At 39.5% G+C, this 27,632-nt stretch overlaps 2 protein-coding genes across 3 annotated transcripts in view; both read right to left on the reverse strand.

Annotated features, from left to right (window-relative positions):
- dnai1.2 (dynein, axonemal, intermediate chain 1, paralog 2) overlaps positions 1 to 27,632 on the reverse strand; it is a 365,397-nt gene that overhangs the window by 313,707 nt on the left and 24,058 nt on the right. Inside the window, 2 exon segments of the mRNA XM_028804629.2 lie at positions 25,623 to 25,721; positions 26,076 to 26,150. Coding sequence (XP_028660462.2) covers positions 25,623 to 25,721; positions 26,076 to 26,150 — 174 coding nt within the window.
- The window catches only part of LOC127528850 (uncharacterized), a 257,989-nt gene that overhangs the window by 50,006 nt on the left and 180,351 nt on the right, over positions 1 to 27,632 (reverse strand). The gene's annotated exons all lie outside the window — the stretch shown is intronic.

Raw genomic sequence — 27,632 nt, forward strand, 5'->3', positions numbered from 1 at the left:
GGCCATTCCAGAACATTGTACTTCTCCCTCTAAATGAATGCCTTTGTAGATTTCGAACTGTGTTTTGGGTCATTGTCTTGTTGGAATATCCAACCTCTGCGTAACTTCAACTTTTTGACTGATGCTTGAACATTATCCTGAAGAATTTGTTGATATTGGGTTGAATTCAAATTTGGTCTCGTCCGCTATGGGAGATGGACATCTGAAGTGGGGCTCCATTGCAGCGGCTTTATTTTTTCTCTTATTTCTTTTATCCCAAGGTATCCAGTATTTACCTAACCAAAAGAGTCTCTACTACAGTATATAAACATGAGTAACAAGAAAGGGGTCAGAAAGAAATGGAAAAGAAATCTAAAACTATACCCAAGCCAAGAGAGATGTCAGGCCCAAATGCAAGTACAAGGTACAGTCTTTCAGAGACTGACCTGGAACAGGCAGGCGAAAGTGCAGACTTCCCAGGACCCCGTTCCACTGCTTCATCTCCAGTCAAGAACAAAAATGGGAGCAAAAGTGCAAGTGATGCAGGTCACGATAGCTCGCCAATTCCAGAAGATCACTTGAAACTAGAGATGGCCTTGCAGTCCACGCATTCATCTACTCCTCGCGAGCCAGAAGCATCGGCTGTAATGAGGGTTGCCACTTCACCCACGGAGCATGAAAGCCGAAACAAATTGTCCGAACTGAAGGAAATGATCGCAACATTAGCTGTGGCCACGGCCATGGCCATAAGTGAGCTCAAGAAAGACATTCAGAAAAATATGAAGAAAGAAAGAAATGGCTTGCTCAAGACAAACGAGAAGACAACTCAAGACTTGCTCAAGACAAACGGCTGGAGCTGCAAGAGATGAGGCTGGAATATAAAGACTTCGAAAAACGGATATATAATCGTTTTGATGCAGTCTTTAAAGATATGCTGAGAAAAATTAAGGAACACGTTCAGGAAAATGCGTCTAAACTGAAAGAACTTGTCGATCAGCTGGAAGACGTTAAGCAGACATTCACAGCTCGAATTGAAACAGCAGAACAACTGGCATCTAACGCAGATGGAAAAGCTACAGCTGCAAATTCCGAATGCAAAAAACTCGGAGACAGACTTACGGCTCTGGAAGATGGATGCAGAAGGACTAATATTAGAATCTTATTAGATAATAAAATATTAGAATTAGAAGCTTAATGTAATGGCACTTCTCAGACACAAACAAGAGATTATATTTGAAAATAACCACATTTGTATTTTCCCTGATTTCTCTCCCTCAACAGCTGTAAAACATGCAGGTTTTTACAACATTAAACAGTGGTTACGGAAAGCCAATATCAGATATAGCCTCTTGTATACTGCCAAACTGAAAGTGGCTATTCAAGACACATATTACATCTTCTCCTCCAAGAAGGAACCAGAAAAGGAGTTAAGAAAGCTGATCCCGACGCTTTTTTGAAATACAAAAGTGAGTTGCATCCTGTCATGGTATGGCAAGAACATATTACCTGCTGATTATACATCCTTTTTTCTTCTCAGCCACTTTTTGTTTATGTTTTAATTACAATTACATGCGTATGTGTGGAAGAAATTAAAGTAGTTCTTTTTTTTTTTTAAACTATTCTAAAGGAGCCTATTTAACATCATACCCTTGGTTTATTGTTATTGTTATTATTGCATTTGGGTTTACTATGCTTATCCAGGGCCACTTTTTAACACCATTCCCTGGGTTTACTGTCTTAATATTTCAAGACTGTTGATGATTATATTTTACTAGCCAACCTGTGGCGTAGCATATGCCGCATAATTATGTATTGATGGGTGAACACTTCCTGAAAGACACAGTTATCCAAATGGGGTGGGTCTGAGGATACGACTGTAATTGAATGAAAAGATGGAACTCTGGAGAGAGCAACATACAATTGTCCGTGACTGAAAACTGGGTTTGGCAGATACAGGCATATCGTTTTGAAAGTTTGCCCCTGTGCCTTATTAATTGTCATTGCAAAGGCCAATCAAACAGGAAATTGTCTGCGTGTAAACGTAAAAGGCAAATTTGAATCTGATGGGGTCAGGGATTCTCTCTCTCTCGCACCTGTGTGTGTGTGTGTCTCTCTCTCTCATGTGTGTGTGTGTGTGTCTCTCTGTTGCACGCCTGTATGTGTGTGTGCCTCTCTCTCGCGTGCCTGTGTGTGTGAGTCTCTCTCTCTCGCGTGCACCTCTGTGTGTGTGTGTCTCTCTCGTGCGCGTGCCTGTGTGCTGTAAGTGAATGAAAAGATGGAACTCTGAAGAGAGCAACATACAATTGTCCATGACTGAAAACTGGTTTTGGCAGATACAGGCATATCTTTTTTGAAAGTTTGTCCCTGCACCTTATTAATTGTCATTGCAAAGGCAAATCTAACAGGAAATTGTCTGCGTGTAAAAGTAAAAGGCCAATTTGAATCTGATGGGGTCAGGGAAATCCGGGGAATATGGACAGTTTGTGAGGTAGGAGCTGCGATTGTCTTACACTCCAGTACATTGCGGTGAATGCTGAGCACAGTCAGTCTAGTGCCTTTACAGAGACTTCTTGCTGGCATGAGGTTTCTGAGAAGCATGATGACTGAACCAATTATAAGTTTGACTTTATGCGGAGGCATGCCAGTGGGAGTAATGGCTGCCCGGCGGGTCATGGGAATAATGCCGCCGGATCGCCAGTCGGCATCGTTTATGGTTGGAACTATGACGGTATGTGATCTTCTTCGAACCTCCGACTTTCGTTCTTGATTAATGAAAACATTCTTGGCAAATGCTTTCGCTCTCACGCGAATTGTTGGCTCTGTAGTGCGTGTGCCATGGTCGGCTGCTTAGTGAATTGTTGGTGGGCGGGGCTCTGTCTTGCGTGCATCTTGCTTGCCATGGACTTAGTAAATTATATATATAGAAGATGCTTATAGTATTTAGACTTTATTGGCAATAGATATCTCTACATTTTTAATCCTCAAGTGCCGCTGCTGAGGGGCTTGTTTTGTTTTGTTTTTGTCTCTAGGTATGTCAGAGGACTGGGACTTTGTGAAGTGGGGTCCAGCCTCACGTGGGGAGGCAAAATGGGGGAATGGGGGGATAGGGGGGGGGAGAGAAAGAGAGCAAGCTATATCTAATCTATCCTTTTAATCCTTACAATTATAACTTCCAACATAACAATAGGCTGCATGGCAATAACTTGTGGGAAAATTGGAAATTAAGTTTAAATCTGTCTCACTTCCAGTTAAGACTACAAAATTACATAAAAAATTCAGAATCAATGTCTCCACAATGGGACAGTTAACTTTGTGAGCTGGAATGTTAAAGGCCTGAATTACGAATTAAAGAGAAAGAAAGTATTCTCGGGCGGCACGGTGGCGCAATGGGTAGCGCAGTAAGGAGACCTGGGTTCCCTTCCGGGATCCTCCCTGCGTGGAGTTTGCATGTTCTCCCCATGTCTGTGTAGGTTTCCTCCAGGTACTACGGTTTCCTCCCACAGTCCAAAGACATGCAGGTTAGGTGCACTGGTGATTCTAAATTGTCCCAGTGTGTGCTTGGTGTGTGTGTGTGTGTGTGTGTGTGCACCCTGCGGTGGGCTGGCGCCCTGCCCAGGGTTTGTTCCCTGCCTTGTGCCCTGTGTTGGCTGGGATTGGCTCCAGCAGACCCCCGTGACCCTGTAGCTAGGATATAGTGGGTTGGATAATGGATGGATGGATGGAAAGTATTCTCTCACCTAACAGGTCTAAATGCTAAAATAGTATTTTTACAGAAGACCCACTCATTAAGCAAAGATCAGTTACGGCTGCAAAAAGACTGGACTGGCCAAATGTTCCATTCCAGCTTTACAAAGAAAACTAGAGGTGCGGGAATTCTTATACATAGAACAGTCTCATTTGTAGCATCAGATGTAGTATTTGATCCTGAAGGGAGATATGTGATTGTCATGGGCAACTTATTTAACTGTAAAGTGATTTTGATAAATGTTTATGCACCCAATGTCGATAATAAGGAATTCATTCAAAATGTATTTGCATCTATTCCCAATGTGAACACTAATAAAATTATAATGGCTGGGGACTTTAATTGTGTTTTAAATTCACTCTTAGATAGGTCTCCTGTAACAGGGGGGATGTGTGGTATAGCGGGTCCACAGCTCCTGTTCTAAGGCCAGTTTTAAAATAAATAATCACTGTGTTCGCGGTTTAGTGAGGGGCCGTGGTGGTGTGTGGCTGAAGCAGCTCCCGGGGTGATTCGTGGTGTGGGCGTTTCTCGCCTAAGTGCACAGGTGAGAAACCGTCCGCATCCGTGATTGTTCTTGGGGCTGCTGATTTGCCACAACTGCCACGTCCTCTTAATAAATAGAAGCGCGAGGTGGCTAAGAGGGAGGAAAAAAAGAGAAGAAGAAAAAGAAAGGAAAGAAAAAGAAAGGAAAGAAAAAGAAAGAAAGACAGAGGTTGCTGGAGAGCAGGAAGCAGTATGGTGAGAAAGCAGGTGTGAGCAAGCGAGACCTGCATTGTGAGGGAGCATCACTTAAGGTACTACAGCCATGTGGCAAGATTCCCTCGAAGGTGATCCAGCTCTCAAGATCCTCATTGTTGTGGACCTGAGCAGCTGGACCAGACCACAGGGACGCCCACGTAACACCTGGCTGCAGCAAAGAGATGGTCATTTCCGGAGGGTGGGACTGGACCATGTGTCTGCCTGGGGGGTTGTCAACCAGGATCTGAGCTGTTTCGTTGTGTGGTGGATAAAGTAACAGGCTGTATCAGTGCGTGCTGCTCCCCAACCTGACCTGACCTTCCTGAGCAAATGCTCCAATTGTGTCAGGTTTGAAGGGTGCCTTCGCCATGCTGCATGTTTCAGTTATTTCCACAGATGTCTGATAGTATTTATATCAGGGCTCTTTGAAGGCCACTTCAGAATAGTCCAATGTTTTGTTTCTGTGCATTTTGGGTCATTGTCCTGTTGGAGGATCCATGACCTGCCACTGAGACAGAGCTTTCTGACATTAAGCAGTATGTTTTGCTCCAGAATGTACTGAGACTTCATTGTTCCCAGCATAGTTTCCATGCCAGATGAAACAAAGCACACCCAAAACAAAAACCAAGTGTCCTACATCTCTCTCAATAGGTATGCTGTTCTTTACTTTGAAAGATTTATTTTTTGATCTGTGAACATGTGACTTGCCAAAAGCTCCAATTTGTCTCCTCTGTACAAAAGACATTCTCCAAGAAGCACATTGTGGTTGTCAATATGCATTTTAGCAAATTCCAGTTTGGCTTTTTTATGTTTTTCTTTTGACAGTGCAGTCCTCCTGGGTCTTCTTCTATTGATCTCACTGTCACTCAAAAAGTGATAGAGGGGAAAACAGACACTGATGGACCTTGACCATGGAGTTCAATTGTACCTCTTTGAAAGTTGTCCTTTGCTTGTTGTCTACCATTCTCATTATCCTTCTGCCCATTGTGGGGTTGATTTTCTTCTTGCACCCATGTCCAGGGAGATTGGCTACAGTCCCACGAACCTTAAACTTCTTAATAATATTTGCAGCTGTTGTCACAGGAACATCAAGCTGCATAGAGATTGTCTTATAGCCTTTGCCTTTAATATGCTTGTTTTGAGTTTTCTTTCTGATCTCCTCAGACAACTCTCCTTCACTTTTTCTAGTCCATGTTCAGTGTAGACTAGTGATTAACTTTTCTCCATTTAACACTAGAATCCCTGAAGTCTACAAAAAAAACTTGTAATCACAGGCTACCTAAAATTCCTTCGCACCTCTCCATCAGCGTCTTTAGTTATGCAGATGTGTTGATCAGCACAAGCAGCCTGGTATCCCATCCCCCCACCCCCAACAGAGCTGGCTAGAAACCTGGTGTTCAAATAAAAGCATAGGCTTTGTGAACAATTGGGATGATTTTTGGGAAAGGCCTGTATTTTTCAAAAGAGATGGTCTTAATCCTAACTGGAGGACATCTTTTGTATGATCCCAAAATATGGCAGCAATACTGCCTGGCTGACTGATTAGAGCACAATCCAAGCAGTAGTCAAGTGATCTTAAATCACACACTGTTGTTTATCCCACCTGTTACTTTCCTGAAGCTGTTACTGTTGTGGGGCATCCAGTAAATATAGTCATGATGCAGACCTTATACTACTTGATAGCCAAAAAATAAGGAGTATAATTAAATCAAGAGATAAAACCAGACCCTCCACCAGGTGCACCTGTAATAGAAACTTACTTCAAATTAATACCAAAATATAACCAGTTCAGAAAGAAGTATGCAGGTTTAAATGCTGCTTATTGAACATTCACTTTCTTGGAAGTAAGGCTGTTTTGGTAAATGATACTAGATTAAGTACAAAATCTGATATGTGTGGTTGGTCTCGTCCGTTACAGGAGATGGACGTCTGAAGCGGAGTTCCGTTAGCAGCGGCTTTATTTTCCCACGTATTTCTTATTATTTAGAGGTATCCTGTATTTACCCAACCCAAGGAACTTCCACTACAATATATAATATATAAACATGAGTAACAAGAAGAGAGGTCAGAAAGAACCGGAAAAGAAACTTATAGCTATATCAAAGCCTGGACAGACATCTAGCCCGAGCACGAGGTACGGCCTCTCGGAGACTGACCTGGAACAGGCAGACGAATGCGCAGACTTCCCAGGAACCTGCTCCACTGCATCGTCGCCAGTCGAGAGCGAAAATGAGAGCGAAGGTGCAAGTGATGCAGGTCACGATGGATCGTCGATTTCAGAGGATCATTCGAAACTAGAAAAGACCCTGCAGTACGTGCTCTAATCTACTCATCGTGAGCCCACAGCATCGGCTGTAATAGGAGCTGCAATTCGACCCGCAGAGCACGAAAGCCGAAATGATCTGTCCGAACTGTCTGAACTGAAAGAGATGATCGCATTACTGGCTACTGCTACGGCCATAAGTGAGCTTAAGAAGGAGCTTAAGAAGGATAACAAGGACAGGGAAATGTGTCTATTTAATGGTTTTGACGCAACCTTTAAAGGCATGTTGGGGAAATTAGAAGAACACATTGAAGAAAATAGATCCAAACTGAAAAAACTTGCCGGTTAGCTGGATGACGTTGCCGATCAGCTGGATGACATTAAGCAGGCATTCACGGCTCGAATTGAAACAGCGGAACAATTGGCATCTAACGCCAATGAAAAAGCTACAGCTGCGAATTCCGAATGCAAAAAACTTGGACACAGACTTGCAGCCCTGGAGGATGGGTGCAGAAGGAATAATATTAGAATCGAAGGTCTACCTGAGAAACGAGAAAGTACAAACCCAGTGAAATTTGCAGTAGAATTACTCTCTAAAATAATTGGAGATGACTTTAAACCAGATACCGAGATAGCAGCAGCTTATCGTATACGCAGTTCAAATACCTTTAAACCTAGGTCTTTAATTGTTCGCTTTGAGCGACTACGATGTAAGCTTGATGTGATGGCACTTCTCAGACACAAGCAAGAGATTATATTTGAAAATAATCTCATTCGTATTTTCCCTGACTTCTCACCTTTAACAGCTGCAAAACGGACAGCCTTCTTCAACATTAAATAGCTGTTACGGAAAGCCGATATCAAATACAGCCTCTTGTATCCCGCCAAACTGAAAGTGGAAGTTCATGGCCAATTTTATGTATTTTCAAGCAAGGAGGAAGCTGAAAAGGAATTAAAGAAGCTGTTCCCGACAATCTTTTGAAAGACAATAAGGAGCCGTATCCTGTCATGGCATGGCCAGGAGCTATCACCTGCTGTCTGATCCACTTGTAAAGATATGGGTATTATAATCATACATCCTTATCTTTACTTGGACGCTATATGTTTATGTTTTTTAAGTAAGCTTTATGTTTTAATTACAGTTATAGACGTGAGTGTGTGGAAGTTATAGACATGAGTGTGTGGAAGTAATTAGAGTAGAGACTGTTCAACATCATACCCTTGGTTTATTGTTGTTTCTATTATTGCATTAGGATTTACTATGCTTATCCTAGACCACTTTTTAACACCAATCCCAGGGTTCATTATTTTATTATCTTATTATTTTATAATGACTGTTAATGATTATATTTTTGGCAGATAGTATTTAGACTTTAGCTGCAATAGATATCTCTACTTTTTAATTCTCAAACGCTGCTGGGGGTGGGGTGGGGTGTGGCTTGTTTTGGATGTGCTCTGTATGTCAGAGGACTGGGACATTGTGAAGTGGGGTCTAGCCTCATGTGGGGAGGCAAAATGGGGGGGTGGAGGGATAAGGGGGGAGAGAAAGAGAGCAGGCTATATCTAATCTATCCTTCTAATCCTTATAATTATAACTATCAACGCAACAATAGGCTTATGGCAATAACTTGTGGGGAAATTGGAAATAAAGATTAAAACTGCCTCACTACCAGTTAAGACTATAAAATGACATTAAAAATTCAGAATCAATGTCTCCATGATAGGACAGTTAATTTTGTGAGCTGGAATGTTAAAGGCCTGAATCACGAATTAAGGAGAAAGAAAGTATGCTCTCACCTAATGGACTTAAACGCTAAAATATTATTTTTACACGAGACCCACTTACTAAGCAAGGATCAATTCCGGCTACAAAAAGACTGGACTGGCCAAATGTTCCATTCTAGTTTTACAAAGAAAACTAGAGGTGTGGGAATTCTCATACATCGAACAGTCCCATTTGTAGCATCAGATGTAGTATCGGATCCTGAAGGGAGATATGTGATGGTCATGGGCAACTTATTTAACTGTAAAATGATTTTGATAAATGTTTATGCACCCAATGTCGATGATAAGGAATTCATGCAAAATCTATTTGTATCCATTCCCAATGTGAACATTCATAAAATTATAATGGCTGGGGACTTTAATTGTGTTTTAAATCCACTCTTAGATAGGACTCTTGCCACAGTGGGGATGACATCAAACACTGCAAAGACAATTACACAGTTTGTAACCGACCACAACTTATCAGACCCCTGGAGGTTTCTAAACCCAAACTCAAGAACATATTCGTTCTACTCACCAGTGCATCATAGCTACTCAAGAATCGATTATTTCTTTATAGATAATAATTTCTTGCCTAAGATTAAATCTTGTAAATACGACACAATTGTTATCTCCGACCATGCACCTCTAGTTTTGGAGCTAAAATCATTATGCCCCCGACACTCACCTCGCAGATGGCTCCTTAACCCACTTATATTAGCAAACGAGAACTATACAGAATTTATATCCAAACAAATTAGCTTCTTCCTTGAGACAAACACACCCTCAGAGGTCTCTGCAGGAACACTCTGGAAAACTCTAAAGGCCTTCTTAAGAGGACAGATTATTTCATATCTTTCCCACAGAAATAAATTAGAAACCAAGAAAGTGTCAGAGCTAAGAAGCGAAATTACTAGAATAGATGAAGAACAAGCCAGGCGTCCAAGTGAGGCTCTTCATAGGAAAAGGCAGGCTCTGCATACATAACTCAACATTTTGACAAATAAAGAAACTGAACAACTTATTTATAAACTAGCAAAATACCCGCGCTTCGCAGCGGCGAAATACTGCCTGAATATTTTTATTAAGAAAAAAGTAAACATTTTTAAACTGAGGGAAAATATACAAAAAATTATTTGTTAAGGATCTCTTTGTATATGACGTTGTCAGTTTGTCCCTCCGGTTGTAATATGACCAAGCTGTGCGCTGAGCTTACTTTTGAGCATGCAACATACAGTTGGCCATGTGAAAAGCAATCCTGCCTCAAATCAATGCCAACCTTTTGTAGTGTTTGTCCTTGAGACTTATTAATTGTCATTGCGAAGCAAAGCCTTACTGGAAATTGAACGCGTTTGAATTGAAATGGGAGATTAGATGGTATAATGGGGATGCGAGGAATAAAAACTGTGTCACCTGAGGCACTGCCAGTAAAAATAGTTGCTTCAATTAGGTTGTTTGGTAGAGATGTGACCTGAAGTCTCGTGCCGTTACAAAGTTTCGGTGGCTGTAGGTTTCTCAGTAACATTATTGGTGCCCCAACCTTCAAAATGAGATTATGCTCAGGAGTGCCTGGAGGATTTAGAGTGTTGAGAAACTCTATCGGATAATGTACCGCGTCTTCTACTTCTACAACTGAATCAACAGATTGATATGTTTTTGGTTCTGAAGGTAGTTCTTGAAGTAAAATGTGGTTTATAGTCGTAGTCATGTCATTTTTTGGTGTCAGGATAGCTCTTTCTCTTAACCATGACACGTCATTTTGGTGGAGATTTCGTAGATTGGGGTAAACATTTTGAAGAAGGCTTTGTAAGGTATTCACGATGAGACAGAGATTTGTAGGAATATTTATTTTACGATTTTCTTGTAGGAAGGTGCCATCACCTATACTCATCAGAAGAGCAGAGAACTCCTCGGCTTTTTTGTCGCCTTTCAAATGAACTCTCATGTTTATTTTTAAAGTAACAACATTGATTTGTGGCCATAGGTATGAAGATTTCAGAGATGCTTTAACTTCATCAGCGCGTGTTCCTCTGGGCACGACTGGTAGGGTTTGGCGGAAGTCTCCAGCCAGTAACACTGTCAAGCCTCCCATAAGTTTGTTGGTGTGTCGGATGTCTTGGAGGGTCCTGTCTAAAGCCTCAATACCTGCTCTGTGTGCCATAGTGCATTCATCCCAGACAATAAGCTGACAATGTCGCAGCACTTCAGCCATGTTGCTTTGCTTTGATATGTTACACATGGGGGATTTAGTATGGTTGAGGTTCAGACACAGCTTGAAAGCTGAATGAGCAGTTCTGCCACCCTCTAGAAGGGTTGCAGCAATGCCAGAAGAAGCCACAGCTATGGCAATGTTACGTTTTGCTCGGATTTTTGCAAGGAGAAGGTTTATGAGGAATGTCTTACCAGTTCCTCCTGGAGCATCAAGGAAAAACACTGTGCCAGTGGCTGACGTAACGCTGCTCACGATTTGCTCATAAACTGACTTTTGGTCACTATTTAGCAACCGCTCGTTATTTGTGACTATATTGGCCAATTGCGAGGTGTTGTAAGATGTCTCTTTCAAGTACTCGGGATTTGACGTAAGTTGTGCCAGTTCTGTTAAAGGTGAAGGCAAACCGTAATGATGAAGAGATTGACCTCCAATACCAATTACGTAGTTTTCAAGCAACTGTAGACAGTTGTTATAGATCAAATTTCGTAGTTTTCAAGCAACTGTAGACAGTTGTTATAGATCAAATTTAACCACTGGTGGACTTCTGTTCGTATATGATCTCTTTCAGTCTGTCTCCTAATATCTTCTGCTATGCTGTGTTTATGTTTTTCCCATAGGTTTAAGGGGTTTTCCATTTGGCAGAACACCAACATGACAGCAAACAGTTCACGGATCTTTTGAGGTGAGCGAGACAGAGCAGCTTCCTGTAGAGTCTCGTCCCAGTTGATATCGTCATGTAATAAACCAAGTGCCCTGCAGGCTGACTTATAGGTCGGATGTAGGACACCATCAACTGTTCTGAGAGATTTGAAAGATGTGGGACCTGTGATTTTGTTGAGCAGCAGTCGAAGATGGTAGCATTCAGAGTTATTTGGGTGTACAGTGTAGACCCGTCCCAGTACATTATCATTTTTTCACTCCCGAATGTCCTGGTACAGGGTTGCCCTGTTTCCTTCGACGAAACATGTTGTTTGCCCACACATAATATGATGGAATTTCATTATAATGAAGTTGTTTTGCAAAATCATCGTGTTTGCAAAGGTCAAAGAACGCTAAAAGGGTGGTTTGTGGTGGATTGTGTACTTTATCGGCAACGTTGCCTTCTGTGAAATAAATTCTTTGTCCATTCTCAAGATGTACAGCAAGATGAACGACCGGAGGGAAACGTTCATGAATGGGAAAACAGAAAATGCGCCAGGCTGCTTCAGAGCTACTAATGTAACGACCAGTTTCGTATCGAGATACTTCGTCATTTTCATTTTGTATTGTAAATACTGCCTGGTCACTTCCCTTGTTAACATACTTGCAGATGTATTTGATTGATTTTACTGAACTGCAAAATTCGACATTGATGTGAGCATTGAAGAAGCGGGACAGCACAGGACTATAAGGGACCACCCATCTGTTGTCGATATCTACTCCTTTGATGTTAATTGTATGACCTCCATCAGCAGGTGCGCGCCGGCGGTACTGAGGGTAACCATCTTCTCCGGTCTGAGTTTCTGAGATGAACGGACGCGGGTACTTCTTAGTGCATACTCTGTTGATCATGCACGGTGAGTTGATATTATGAGGTCCACATGGGCCGTGAATCATGGTGGATTTTACTATTTTGTGTAGGGCAGGGTCAGTCTGTGGATCAGGAATTTCCGCACGGATGACTTGATCGATGAGAGCTGGTTGAATCCTATCCTTTAGCCACAATAGAATGTGTGCATGTGGAATACCTCGCTTTTGCCACTCTATGGTGTACATGTAGCAATTTGTACAGCCGAAAATGTTACTCTTCGTGAGCAAGTCTATCATTTTGTGAATCTTGAGATGAAATACACGACTGATAAGGTTGTGGCGATCGTGAGGTTTTTGACGTGGAAGGAGAATTTCAGTGATGTCAGGCCATTTAGGATTGCAAGTAAATGTGATGAATAAGTCAGGGCGGCCATAATGACGTACGTATGTCATTGCGTCTTGTGTACGCTCGTGCATATAGCGAGGTCCTCCAGTGAAGGAAGATGGTAATATCACAGCTTGACCAAGTTCTATTAAATCAGTGTTGTTTTTGTCAATAGCATCTTTTAAGTGAACGTAATTTTCAGCTCGCAGTTTTTTCTGATTTAGTCTGATATAATTTAGTCTTTCAGATTCAATTTTTGCGTACATATCAACTAAAAACTGATTTAATAAAGTTCGGAAGAAAAGGATAGTATTATCATGATGTTGTCTGATCATAAGCCGGTATGAATAGAAGTTTGCTGCAGAGACGGTTTTGTTCATAGGTAACTTACTGGTAGCATGAACTTGAGGTATAGACACAGAATAGCCGTCTTCACCATAGCAGAACATGAGAGGATATTGAAGTGCATCATAGGATCTGTGGGTCTCTTTAATGCGTTGTAGTTTATTGTCTCTGGTTTTCAACACAATATCTCTATTGTTGAACGTTTGCCCAACGATGACAACACCAACTTGATGAACTGTGGGTTTATTAAATCTGCCTTTGTGTGCATGTAATGGTTTTTTGTCTGCGTGAATGACAACTTTGAAGTGTTTGTCATCATCTGAAATACTGTCCATTGTTGAGTGGAAGTCCTGGATGTAAGTGTTACAGTCATGGAGCATTTTTTGTAATTGCTTGACCAGGGGTATGTTAAGTCCAGAAAAATTAGTGCAGTGGATTTGTGCTTCCTTTTCATCGTCCCCGACGAAATAAATTTGCAAAAATTTGTGTTCCTCACTCGGCATAGGTAAAAGACTGCCAATCAAGTGATACACTTGTCTCTGAACTTTAAATGAAGGCATAAAATTTCTCTCAACGATTTGGTTAGCACCAAATGACGTCATTTGAAATGCGCTGTTGTACTTTCGAATATTGTTCAAGAAATGCTCACTTTGAGGATGTTCGCCATTTAACAGGCCCTCAAGAAGGTCAGGAAGCTTACGTAAAGGAGTGAGAGAGACTTTACCACCGTTACAGCACAAACCAGGAGACTCGCATTTCCACTTCTGAGCTTGACAATAGTCACAGTGAACATCCATGGATCCAATGTGTACTGTTTTGTCAGACTCATAATGTATGTTTGGGTCGTACGCAAATCCACAATTGGCTTTTTTTGAGCCAAACCTGTTGTTTTCGTATGAGCCGCTTTTCATTATTAGGATCGTATCTAGAAACAGAAGCTCTATTAACTTGTGGATTCGCCTCCATGTATTTAGCGACCGCGTCCCTATGAACTTGTGGATTCGCTTGCGAGTATTTAGCGACAGCGTCCCTATGAACTTGTGGATGTGCTTGCGAGTATTTAGCCACAGCATCCCTATGAACTTGTGGATGTGCTTGCGAGTATTTAGCCACAGCGTCCCTATTAACTTGTGGATGTGCTTGCGAGTATTTAGCCACAGCGTCCCTATTAACTTGTGGATGTGCTTCTGAGTATTTAGCCACAGCGTGTTTATTAACGTGTGGATTTTTATGCGAGTATTTGGCGGCAGCTGCACGAAGTTGCTTCCATCTAGCTGCATCAGAAAATCTACCACGACGTCTGATACGCCTCCTTTTTATTGTGTTCTCACAGCTTGGATTGCTGCTGTCATAATCGGCTCGAGCTGTATTTGTGTTGAAGTGACATTCGGTATGTGTCAATCGATATAAGCATACAACTGGCTTCATCAATAACTTCGCATCCATCTTTTGAGAGTTGAAATATTCATAAACATCAAAGTGTCCACTACTCAAATCGTCACCTGTGAATCTAAGATGTTTAAGAGGCATTGACGGTTCTCCAAAGGTGTAAAATATTTGGCCATTTCGACAACCAAACAATTCAGCAGCAGCCATCAACTCACATGCAGAACCATAGGTGAAGGGCTTAAGCATTTCAGTCTTATAGTGCTCCTGTGTAGTATAATTATCTCCTGTACCATCATCAGTCCACACTTTGAACCTGTCCCAGTCATTTAATACATAAGACACAATGTCCCTGCGGATATCAAAAGTGAGCCTGATATGTCCGTGCAATATGTAACGCAGAGAATGGAAAAGGCAGGCGCCATCTCTGGGCATAGACACCACTCGGTAAGTGATAGTTCTTTGATTGATGGTGATCACCTCGATAGACATTTTAATAGGGGTAGAGTTGAAAGAATAAAGGGAATGTGTACTTGATCAACAGCAGAGAAGTCGCGGATTAAATAAAGGAAATGGGTACGTGAACAGTAAAGTAAGTGTAAAATATCTACACAATAACTATAACAATCTTAACAAATGAACAATAAAACAGCGGAGAACCCGTGGATTAAATGTGCCTTATAAACTGCGGAGCGCCTTATATGGGCAGGCAGTCAGGCAAAGAAAGGGATTCAAATATATAAACGAAGAAAACAACAGCAGAGAAGCCACGGATTAAATAAAGGAAATGGGTACGTGAACAATAAACTAAGTGTAAAATATGTACACAATAACTATAACAATCTTAACAAATGAACAATAAAACAGCGGAGAATCCGTGGATTAAATGGGCCTTATAAACTGCGGAGCGCCTTATATGGGCAGGCAGTCAGGCAAAGAAAGGGATTCAAATATATAAACGAAGAAAACAACAGCCATGAAGCCGCGGATTAAATAAAGGAAATGGGTACGTGAACAATAAACTAAGTGTAAAATATGTACACAATAACTATAACAATCTTAACAAATGAACAATAAAACAGCGGAGAACCCGTGGATGAAATGTGCCTTATATGGCGTTCGTTTATAACACAGCGAAAAAGATGTGTAAAGACCGCTTCACAAAAAAACTGCGGAGCGCCTTAGCTTCCTTGGCGAAGCAAGGAAAAAGGACGGCCTTATATCTCGTCCGTTTATAAAACTGTGGATAAGCTTTGAAAAGAATGCCTCCTTGGCAAAGCAAGGAAAGGAATTCACACACCGCACCGAAGAACGGCTTTATATGGGCAGGCAGTCAATTACGTGGGAGGCGTGGTGATTTCCGCAGCAGCCGCAGGGAGGCGTGATGATGCAAGACGCAAGACGCAACCGCCTCACATGGCGACCGAGCTGCCCGCTATGGCCGTATACAGTATACGAAAGTAGGTTCTAGTTATGACCGTTACGCGTAGAATTTCGAAATGAAACCTGCCTAACTTTTGTAAGTAAGCTGTAAGGAATGAGCCTGCCAAATTTCAGCCTTCCACCTACACGGGAAGTTGGAGAATTAGTGATGAGTGAGTGAGTGAGTGAGTGAGTCAGTCAGTCAGTCAGTCAGTCAGTCAGTCAGTCAGTCAGTCAGTCAGTCAGTCAGTCAGTCAGTCAGTCAGTCAGTGAGGGCTTTGCCTTTTATTAGTATAGATCAAGACATCATTACTATGAACACGGAGAGAAAGCTAATAAGCTTTTAGCTCAACAAATCCAAAAGCAAGAAGTTCACAATGCAATCCCAGTAATCACCAACACTAATGGAGATGAAATCATTGACCATAAAAATATAATGTACACATTTAGACACTACTATAAAACCTTATATTCTACTGAGTTTAAAGAGGACAACACACAATCTAATGCATTTCTGGATACCTGCGAACGCTGCTTACAGATACCACAAATAGATACTTTTAGTGCTGAGGAACTGGATAAACCTCTGACCCTATCAGAATTACAAGATGCTATAAAGTCACTTCAAGGCGGGAAATCAGCAGGCCCTGATCGCTACCGTATAGAATTTTATAAGAAATTCTCCACTCAGCTAGCTCCCCTTATTGGCAACATTTACAGAAGCTAGACACAATCAAATTCTACCTCAAACTTTTCGTCAAGCATTAATCACCGTCTTTCCTAAACAAAATAAGGACTTCTTACAGTGTGCATCATACAGACAAATTTCACTTCTGAATAATGATGTTAAGATACTCTAAAAAATTATAGCTAGAAGGATGGAGAAAGAGCTGCTTTCGGTAATATCACAGGATCAAACTGGATTTATTAAAGGCCGACACATATCTTCCAATCTTCGATGCCTGTTTAATGTAATATATTCACCAGCAAAGTCAAACACCCCAGAGATATTATTATCATTGGATGCAGAAAAAGCATTTGATATGATTGAATGGAATTACCTTTTCACTGCATTGGAGAAATTTGGGTTTGGCCCGAATATTTGTGCATGGATCAAACTACTGTACACCAGTCCAGAAACTTCAGTCTGTAGTAGCAACATTTGTTCAGAGTACTTTAAACTAGAACGTGGCACCAGACAAGGATGCCCCTTGTCACCACTGCTGTTTGCAATCGCCATTGAACCACTGGCGGTCCACTGTCGAAATTCTTATCAGATAAAGGGGATTATCCGAGAAGGACTGGAACAGAAAATTTCTCTATATGCAGATGATATGGTTTTATATATATCAGATCCAGAAAACACTGTGCCTGCAGTTTTAACAGCACTTTCAGATTTTCAAAAGATCTCTGGTCTCAGAATTAATTTGAATAAAAGTATACTCTTTCCAGTGAATTCACAAGCATATAATATCAGATTGAACACCCTACCTTTTACCATAGCAGATCAGTTTAAATACCTAGGGGTAAATGTCACAAGTAAACATAAAGCTCTTTATCAACAAAATTTCGCCGTCTGTATGGAAAAAATTAAGTAAGACTTGCATAGACAGTCAACCCTTCATCTCACTCTAGCAGGAAGAATTAACGTTGTTAAGATGAATATCCTTCCTAAGCTTCTTTTTTTATTTCAAAACATCCCAATATATATCAATAAATCATTTTTTAAGCAATTAGATTCAACCATAACCTCATTTATTTGGAACTCAAAACATTCACGTATCCGGAGAGCGACCCTACAAAGACCTCAGGCAGAAGATGGCATGGCTCTACCTAATTTTCAGTTTTATTACTGGGCAGCAAACATACAAGGCATAAAAACCTGAACACAAATAAATGAACATACACAGGCCTGGTCCGCAATAGAAGTACAATCCTGCAGCACTTCTTTATATTCCCCTGCTCTGCACTTCAATAAATGCAAGTTATCGCAAATATTATTATTTGAAATTGGAAAAATCAAATTCTCAGTTAGGGGATCTGTACAGAATTTTTCAAAACCTGGCAGGATCTAATCAATAATATTTTAGAATAAATAAATGTTATCGCAAATATACTAATAACCCAATTGTGCTTTACTCACTCAGAATATGGAACCAAATTAGAAAGCAATTTAAGATGGAAAATCTTCTATCTGTGGCACCCCTGCAAGAGAACCATCTCTTTCAACCCTCGCAAACATATCCAGTTTTTAATATCTGGAAAAGATTTGGGATTAAATTGCTCAGAGATCTTTATATAGACAATATCTTTGCATCCTTTGAACAATTACATTCCAAATTTAACCTTCCAGCGACACATTTCTTTCATTATCTTCAAATTAGAAACTTTGTCAAACAGAAGCTGCCCGATTTTCCTCATCTCATACCCTCCACCATGCTGGAAAAAATACTGCTCAACTTCGAGGACTTAGACACCATTTCTGCAATATATAAAATTTTATTAGAGTCCCTTCCTTTCAAAGATCCAAGAGGACAATGGGAAAAAGATCTCTTAATTAATATATCAGAAAAGGAGTGGAAGGTAGCAATGCAGAGAGTTCACTCGAGCTCCATATGCGCCAAGCATAGAATTATTCAACTCAAAATTATATATTGAGCTCATCTGTCTCGCTTAAAACTGTCCAAAATGTTTCCAGGGCAAGATCCAACCTGCGAACACTGCAACCAAGCTCCTGCCTCACTGGGTCACATGTTTTGGGCATGCACCAAATTAACAACATTTTGGATCAAAATTTTTAAGTGCCTTTCAGACAGCCTTGGTGTTCCAATCCCTCCTAACCCATTAATAGCTGTGTTAGGGGTACTTCCAGATGGATTTGAAATGGATAAGGACAAGTAAACTGTGATTGCATTCACTACACTTTTGGCACGCAGACAGATTTTGTTAAATTGGAAGAATCCTAACTCTCCTATAATACGTCAGTGGGAAACTAATGTTTTATATTATTTGAAATTGGAAAAATCAAATTCTCAGTTAGGGGATCTGTACAGAATTTTTCAAAACCTGGCAGGATCTAATCAATAATATTTTAGAATAAATAAATGTTATCGCAAATATACTAATAACCCAATTGTGCTTTACTCACTCAGAATATGGAACCAAATTAGGAAGCATTTTATGATGGAAAATCTTTTATCAGTGGCACCTCTGCAAGGGAACCACCTCTTTCAACCTTCGCAAGTATATCCAGTTTTTAATACCTGGAAAAGTTTTGGGATTAAAATGCTCAGAGATCTTTATATAGACAACATATTTACATCTTTTGAACAATTACGTTCAAAATTTAACCTCCCAGCTACACATTTCTTTTACTATCTTCAAATTAGAAATTTTGTTAAACAGAAATTGCCCGATTTCCCCCACCTTGCACCCTCCACAATGCTGGAAAAAATACTGCTCAATTCCGAGGAAACAAACACTATTTCCGCAATATATAAAATCTTATTAGAGTCCCTACCTTTCAAAGATCCAAGAGGACATTGGGAAGAAGATCTCTTAATCAATATATCAGAAAAGGAGTGGAAGGTAGCAAAGCAGAGAATTCACTCGAGTTCTATATGCGCAAAGCATAGAATTATTCAACTAAAAATTATATATCGAGCTCATCTGTCTCGCTTAAAACTGTCCAAAATGTTTCCAGGCCAGGATCCAACCTGCGAGCGCTGCAACCAAGCTCCTGCCTCACTGGGTCACATGTTCTGGGCCTGCACCAAACTAACAACATTTTGGACAAAAATTTTTAAGTGCCTCTCAGACAGCCTTAGTATCACAATCCCTCCTAACCCACTAACAGCTGTGTTTGGTGTCCTTCCAGATGGACTTGAATTGGAGAAGGACAAGCAAACGGTGATTGCATTCACTACACTCTTGGCACGCAGACTTATTTTGTTAAATTGGAAGAATCCTAATTCTCCTCTTATAAGTCAGTGGGAAACCGATGTTTTATATTATTTGAAATTGGAAAAAATCAAATTTTCAGTTAGAGGATCTGTACAAAATTTTTTCAAAACATGGCAGGATTTAATCAATATTATTTTAGAATAAGAGAATTAACTATTATTGCATTTAACTCCCTTCTCCATCTCTTATTTATATAGATATTTACTTCTCCCCTTCTTTTGTCTAATGTTGCCTTATTAAAAAGCTTAAGGCAATTTTCCTTTAGCTAAGCTCTCCTTCTCAGGGGTGGGGTTTGATTTGTCTTCAAATTTGTTGGGTTATAAATTGATCTGTTTGTATGGAATGATTACAATGAAAATTAATAAAATAAAAATATTAAAAAAAAAAAAAGAATAAGAAGAAATAATTATTTCTGCATTTCTTTTCCTTCTCCATTTACCTTTTTTTGCCCTATTAAACTCAATAATTTAGGCATGTTTACAAGCCTTAAGTTTTACTCCTTTGGCCATGCTCTCCTTCTCAGGGGTGGGGTTTGATTTGTTTTCAATCCTATTTTTTGTAAAAATTGATCTATATGTACCAAATAATTACAATAAAATTAATAAAAAAAAATCTGATATGTGTATTTTCTCACTGAAATCTGGCTTAGAAAATCTAACACTCTTCCTCTATCTGAGGCATCACCAGATGGATACACATTCCTTCATAAATCTAGAGATTCTGGTTGAGGAGACAGCCTTGGAATAATTTATTGTGACAAAATGCAAATCACTTCTAAAAATGTGGGCAACTTCACATTCTTTGAGGCATTCATTTCAAATATTACAACAGATTCCAACCGATTGTGGTGCTAGTCTACAAATCATCAGGGCCATATTCATTGTTCATGACTGAATTTGGCTATATATTATGATCACGTAATGTTGATGGGGGATTTTAATGTACATATTGATGTTGAAACTGACACTTTTAGCAAATGTTTTACTTATTTGTTAAATTCAGTAGGATTTTGTCAGATTGTCAAAGGTCCAACTCATAATCACAACCACACATTAGATTTAATTATAACTTACAAAGTTGAAATTCAAAATTTAAATGTTATTTTATTAAATGAAGTTGTTTCCAATCACTACTTAATTACATTTGATTTGGTTCTGCCCTTACCAATACACTCACAGATTAAAACAAAGACAGTGCAACATCTCGATTGTGTTTCTCCTTCAAAATGTATAGATACTCTTGAGTAAGTCAAGTGTAACTGTGGAAAACCATTTACATCAGTTAACATCAAATGTAAACATGGAAAACAATTGAGATTAGCTAACATCACATTATAATGTGATCTTGACAGATGCTCTGGACACAGTGGCTCCCCTTAAAACAAAAGTGATCAAACCACATAGAAGCTCTCCCTGGTTTAATGAGAACACTCATGCTCTTACATTAGAGTGTCAAAAACTGGAGCATAGATTGAGAACAACAAAGCTGTAAGTCTTTTAAATTGCATGGACAAAGAGTGTTAAATAATATATAAAAAAACTCTCTTTAATGCTCACTCAGACTACTATTCTACAATAATGGATAGCATACTCGGGAACTGTTTAGAACAGAGGCTAATTTAACAGATATACAGTGCAAAATACTAAAAGACATTAGCAGTGCAGACTTGGTGAACTTATTTAATGAGAAATTAAAAATATCCCAGATCTCAGCATCACAGTGTAAACCACATACTAACTTGGCAGACCCTGTCTCACTTTGCATTCAACACTTTAGAAATGTTAATCCCGTAACAGAACAGGAAGTCTTCACTTTAATTTCTAAATTGAAACCTACTACTTGTTCCCTAGATCCAACAAAACTAGTAAAAAGTGCAACAGATATTCTTGAAGCGCCAATTCTTAACATTATTAATATTTCATTAGTTCATGGCACAGTACCTGATGTACTAAAATTGCCAGTCATCAAACCTTTACTTAAAAAGTCAGACCTAGACCTACACATACCTAACTATAGACCCATTTCATATTTACCCTTTACTTCAAAAAGTAGTCGCCAATCAGCTTCAGTCACACCTTACACATCACAATTTATTTGAGAAATTCCAGTCTGGAATCTGCACAGGTCATAGTACAGAAACGGCACTGACACATGTTGTAAACTACATTTTGATATCTTCTGATGAAGTAAACTCCACTGTAATTATATTGTTAGACTTAAGTGCAGCGTTTGACACTATTGACCATTCTGTTTTACTGCACAGTCTAGAAAATGATGTTGGGCTTACAGGCACTGTCCATGCCTGGTTTAGCTCTTTTTTATCAAATCGATTCCAGTATGTACAGAAATTTGCTGACAGTATTCCATCATTATACACAGAACTGAGATATGGTTTCCCACAAAGCCCAGTTCTGGGAACTTTACTGTTTTCACTATACAAGCTTCCAGTGGCATCTATCATTAGAAAACAATGTTAATTTTCACTTGTACAAAGATGATACCCAGTTATACCTTTTTTAGACCAAATGAAGTTTCTCCGATGTTGTTTTTAATTAGCTGTGACAGTGAATTAAAGGAGTGGATGGATGAGAACAACTTGTCTTCAAACACAGATAAAACAGAGTGATTGCAACAATATTTTGTCATCATTTAACTCAATTGGAATCACCATTAAGTTTACTGAATCAGCCCACAATCTAAGTTATTTTTGACTCTAGCATGTCATTTAAAGCACCCATTACAAAGTTGTCTAAATCTTAAAAATGTTGGGAAATTAAGGCATTTTCTAAATAAGCAGGATTCTGAGAAATAACCGTATTTTTCTGTCCATAAGACGCACCTGACCATAAGATGCACCTAGGTTTAGAGGAGGAAAACAAGAAAAAAATATTCTGAACCAAATGGTGTACTAATATATTAAATATGGCAGAATAATATTTCAACCATGTAAAGTCAACAGCGGTATTAAGAACCATCATCACTGTCTTTAACAAATGAGGAGAGACTTTAAGGTTGAAGCACTCTTCTAGTTTTCTGGAAACCCCAAGAACTCCTCATCGCTAGTGTCATAATTTATGAAGCTCAGCTGCTCACAATCACTGATATCACTTTCTTCGCTATCTTCATATATGATACTATCTTCAGTTCCATCTAAGGCATTGCTAATGGCAGCTTCCACCTGCAGCTATAGATTCTTCAGTACGCGAGCGACTCTCCACATTACTGTTTAGATCTGGACGGTGCATATGCCCAAAACATTAACATTTATATGTTACTTACATAAAAGCCAGATCGAATTTTATTTACCTTGATTTATTTACTTACTTCCTACAGCGTAAAGTCACAAGTAGACAGCAGAGCTTCCTGTGTTTGATCGACACAGGCATGCTCAAAAAATACCACGAAAAGTGCACACTGACACTTCAGTTCGTAAGCAATGATACGAGAATGCAGTCAGACTCCTTTTTTGAGCCGTCGCTATACTTTGTATATAAGAGCCAGATCGAATGTTATTTACCTATTTACCTTGATTTATTTACTTATCTTCCTACAGCGTAAAGTCACAAGTAGACTGCAGAACTTCCCACGTACATATACAAAGTACAGCGACGGCAAAAGTGCGAAGTGCATTCTTTCTCCGATGTAGAACCCTCGTCATCATCTGAGTCTGGTCAGGCAATACACATCACAGTCTGTGATGCAATATTTGCTCCATAAGATGCAGACATTTCCACCCACTTTTGGGAAAAAAAGTGCATCTTATAGAGCAAAAAATACTGTAATTCATGCATTTATTTCTAAGGATTGACTTCTGCAATTTGGTGTTCACTGGATGTTCAAACTGTTCTTTATACAGCTTCCGGTTAATTCAAAATGCTGCTTCAAGAATTATTACAAGAACAAGAAAATATGAACGTATAATTCCAGTTCTTAAATCCTTACACTGGCTCCTGGTTAAGTTCAGGGAAAATTTCAAAATCCTCCTTTAAACATAATGGCCGAGGTCTGGCTTACTTATCTGAACTTATCATGACTTACAAACCAGAACGTACATTAAGATTGCAAGATGCTGGTCTGCTTATGATTGCAAGGATTAATAAAATAACAGTGGGAAGTCGTGCTTTTAGTTACAAGGCTCTAAAACTGTGGAATGGTGTGTCTGCTACTATAAGAGATGGCCCATTGGTCTCAGCTATCAGATCCTGGCTGAAGACTCACTGCTTCAGTTTAGCATATCCTGACTAAAGCTGCTGATTAACTGTACCGACTGCATCTCTGTTGTTAGTCACTAGCACTAAAACATAAGCAACATGATAGTTATAATTTGTTACTACCCCTTACCAATTCTGTTTCTCTTCTCTGTAGTCAAATGTGGCACTTGGTGCCACGGCCCACCTGCCAAGTTGTTTTCCCTGCCTAAGGTAAAGTCATCCCTGATGGAGTATCGCAGGAATCGTCGGGTAGATAGGTCCTTTCATCGGATTGGCTGGCCCAGCACTGTCTCAGCTGTGGAATGGCCAATTCAGGAAAGCAGCTTGATGGCCAAAGTCGCCAGGACTCTGAACAAATCCAAATAGTATTATGTAATATCTTCTACTGTTGAACTCTGCTCTGTACTTGTAATAGTTCTATTGCACTATTATATTGTATTGAGGATTACTTGTGTTATGTTCTGTGTATTGTATTCTATTTACCCCCTTTTTTTTGACACCCACTGCACGCCCATCCTACCTGGAAAGAGGTCTCTCTTTGAACTGCCTTTCCCAAGGTTTCTTCCATTTTTTCCCTACAAGGATTTTTTTGGGAGTTTTTCCTTGTGCTCTTATAGTCAAGGTTGGGGGGGCTATTAAAAGGCAGGGCCTGTTAAAGCCTTTTGATGCACCCCTTGTGTGATTTTGGGCTATAGAAAAATAAATTGTATTGTATTTAACTACCTGGACTGGGATGTGGAACAGGCAGAACACTATAAAACACCACCTTGCCAGTTCCCTTCTTCACCTTGGCACCTAAAGGCTTAAATTTGAATTGTGGAGTTGACAGTCAACCTTATGTATGTTATTTGTTCCAATACAAACAACAACTACTGGATCCAAAACTGCTCTGACCAGGAAATATCCACCTTTCTAGGGAGGTTTCCCACCTGCGCATCTGAAAGGCAACACACTGTGCGAAATTCTCTATTCCTTGAGCAAACCAAATTCTCAATGCCCTCTAATGACCGAATCCCCCACTATCACTACATGTCGTTTTCTAGGCACCTGCTTTGAGACAACCCATTGAGGCTCCCCCCCATTACCTGCCCACAACCTCAGAGTTATCAGTTATCATTCAACTCCACAAGGTCCTGAAAACTTGTGTCCTTAATAGTAGATGGCTATTTTTTCCTCTGTAATAAAGTTTATCTACTCTAGGCAAAACCTTTTAAAATTCTTTTAAGACCAGAAAGGCCCTATTACCTTCAGATCAATTTGGAGTTCTACATACTTCCAGGCCTTGTGATCACAACTTGTAGCTCTAAACCAGGGAGTTGCACTCTGCTTCCAAAGTACAGAACGCTGAGAAGCTAAAATAACTAGATATCCATTAACCAGTTGGATTCTAAGAACTTTCTGTTAGGTTCATTATTCTATATTATGTTGTAAATTGCTTTATCTTATAATTTCAGTAACAAGGAAACTTTGACTTGAGCTTCACAATAAGTGAAATTACATGAACTAGTCTAATCATAAGATTCATGTTAGAATAAAACTGAAATGTAAACTTAAGTATAGTATAAATTACTTTTAGATGTCATTGAGGTGGACTTCTTCACTAACTGATGTAGACTAACACCAATCCAAATTTAATCCATTACAAAATCTGTAGTGTTAAAAACAATACGCAAGAAAGGAAATCTGCATGTGTACTGTACCGCTTCAGACAGTTGTAACTGATCAGGTGGTTTTAGAAGAGTTTTTCCCTGCATCCACTCATCAGCAACATCTCCCATGTCTGTAGCATTTTCATCATCCTGTTAAAGAAAATCTGTCAATAAGTCTTTAAATGTGCATTTTAGTGAAAGCCTATCTCATAAAGTATTAATTAACCTACAAAGCTACTAAAGGGCTCCGTGAACAGCTAAGAGAGTCTTGATCGTTTTTCTACATCTACCCAAGTAAAAAATGATGCGATCCTTTTAAAAAACTTAATGCAAACTGTATTTTTATATTTGTACAGAAACACAGGATTGGTTTATGATACAATACACAATTTCTGCAGAATTTAAAAAATGGCTTGCTCATTTTTTTTATTTAAAATTTCCCATTTCCCATAGGACACCTTTTTAGAAGATTCAAATATGAGAAAAAACAAAAATCCTTATTACCTTTTTCTTGACAGCAGGTTTGACTGCCTTGAGGGGTGCTGTTTTAATAGATTGGGAAGCAACCTTTGGTGAAACCTGTTAAGTATTAAAATAATATTTTAATATTAAACACATCTTTCTGTGGATATTGGTGCATACTTCTTGTTAGCATAATATATATTACTATACAATATCCATACGGTCTCTGTTTCACTGACCACCAGCCATCCAGGAAGCCTCCATCTTATTATACAAATTGCATTTCACAGCATATGGGCTGGATGACTTATTAATAATTAACTCAGAGTTCAAGGAATAATACACATAAATTGTAAAAAAAAAAAAAATCAGAACTTTCAAGGACTGGTGGTAACAGAGATGAAGAAAAATGTGGGGAGAAAAAGGAATGTCAGAAGAAAGAACTGCTGCCACAGGGTTCGACACAAAAGGAGAAAAACATGTTTCTGGGGCACTGAGTACAATAGTACCAAAAAGGATTACTTGATGGGTTTGTTCTGCCCCACATGCTGTTAGCTGTTACTGTTATTTGTCGAACTGTGCTCCCCCTTTGTCTTGTCATTTATTAACACACCTGTCAGTCACGTCCCATACTCACAGTGGTGTTATAAATGTCTATGAAACTCACGTAAAGCATGTAGGTCTCATAATAAACATTTAAACACAATACACCCCATGTGTCTCACGTAGGCACCCCTTTATCTCTTGTTCCGGTCACGTCCGAAACATATCTTTAAGGTATACAGTATAAACCACCCCTGGGTCTGGTTAGTTATGGTAATTTGAACCTCTGTCTATGCGCTTCTCTTTGTCTCGATCCAACCATGGAAATCACTCGTCTTTTAAGTGTCTTTTAAAGCTTTATTGTTTAATGTATACTGTCTGCTATGTATTGCTTTGTAAATCATTATTTATTGTCTTTGGTTGTACACCTGTATACACCTGTATGTTTCTTTTGTATGTATTTCAGTTTACAACAAGGTATATCCAGTAAAAGCCTTCAAGAAAGCTCATCGTCATTTTTATGTGGATGTGCCGAGTTGTTTAAGGTCTCTGTGGTCGCGTTGCACGGACAGTGCGGACTGAAGCAGAAAAGGGCTAATAGTAAAATGTTACAGGGTGTATGATATAAGTGATACATGATGACAAAGAAACTGGATTACTGGGGTATTTGAAGTATAGAGTCATCATAGATATCTACAATGGTATCAAATGTCTGTGTCAATAGATTGTTAACTGACCCACAGCAGTAAAATGCCCCATATTCAAGTATAATCTGAAGGGTTTTTTGTTTTTGCTTTTGGTAAAGCAATATGTGATCAAGCAGTATCATAAAATGGTCATTTTAACATTAGAATTACCAAAGCGACGAAAAACCTTGTAAATCCGGCCCACCTTAAATCCCTTCGCACCTCTCCTTCAGAACATTTTCATGTTTTAGTAAAAAATGACAAAATGTAGACATGAACTGTATAATGTGTGAAGCCTGAAGTCCAAATATCAAATAAATACTTTCACAAAAGGTGCAAGTGCAATACAACAGCTTCTGTGGTGCAGCGG

Source organism: Erpetoichthys calabaricus, chromosome 7 (genome assembly GCF_900747795.2).
Source record: "Erpetoichthys calabaricus chromosome 7, fErpCal1.3, whole genome shotgun sequence".
Taxonomy (NCBI): Eukaryota; Metazoa; Chordata; class Cladistia; order Polypteriformes; family Polypteridae; genus Erpetoichthys; species Erpetoichthys calabaricus.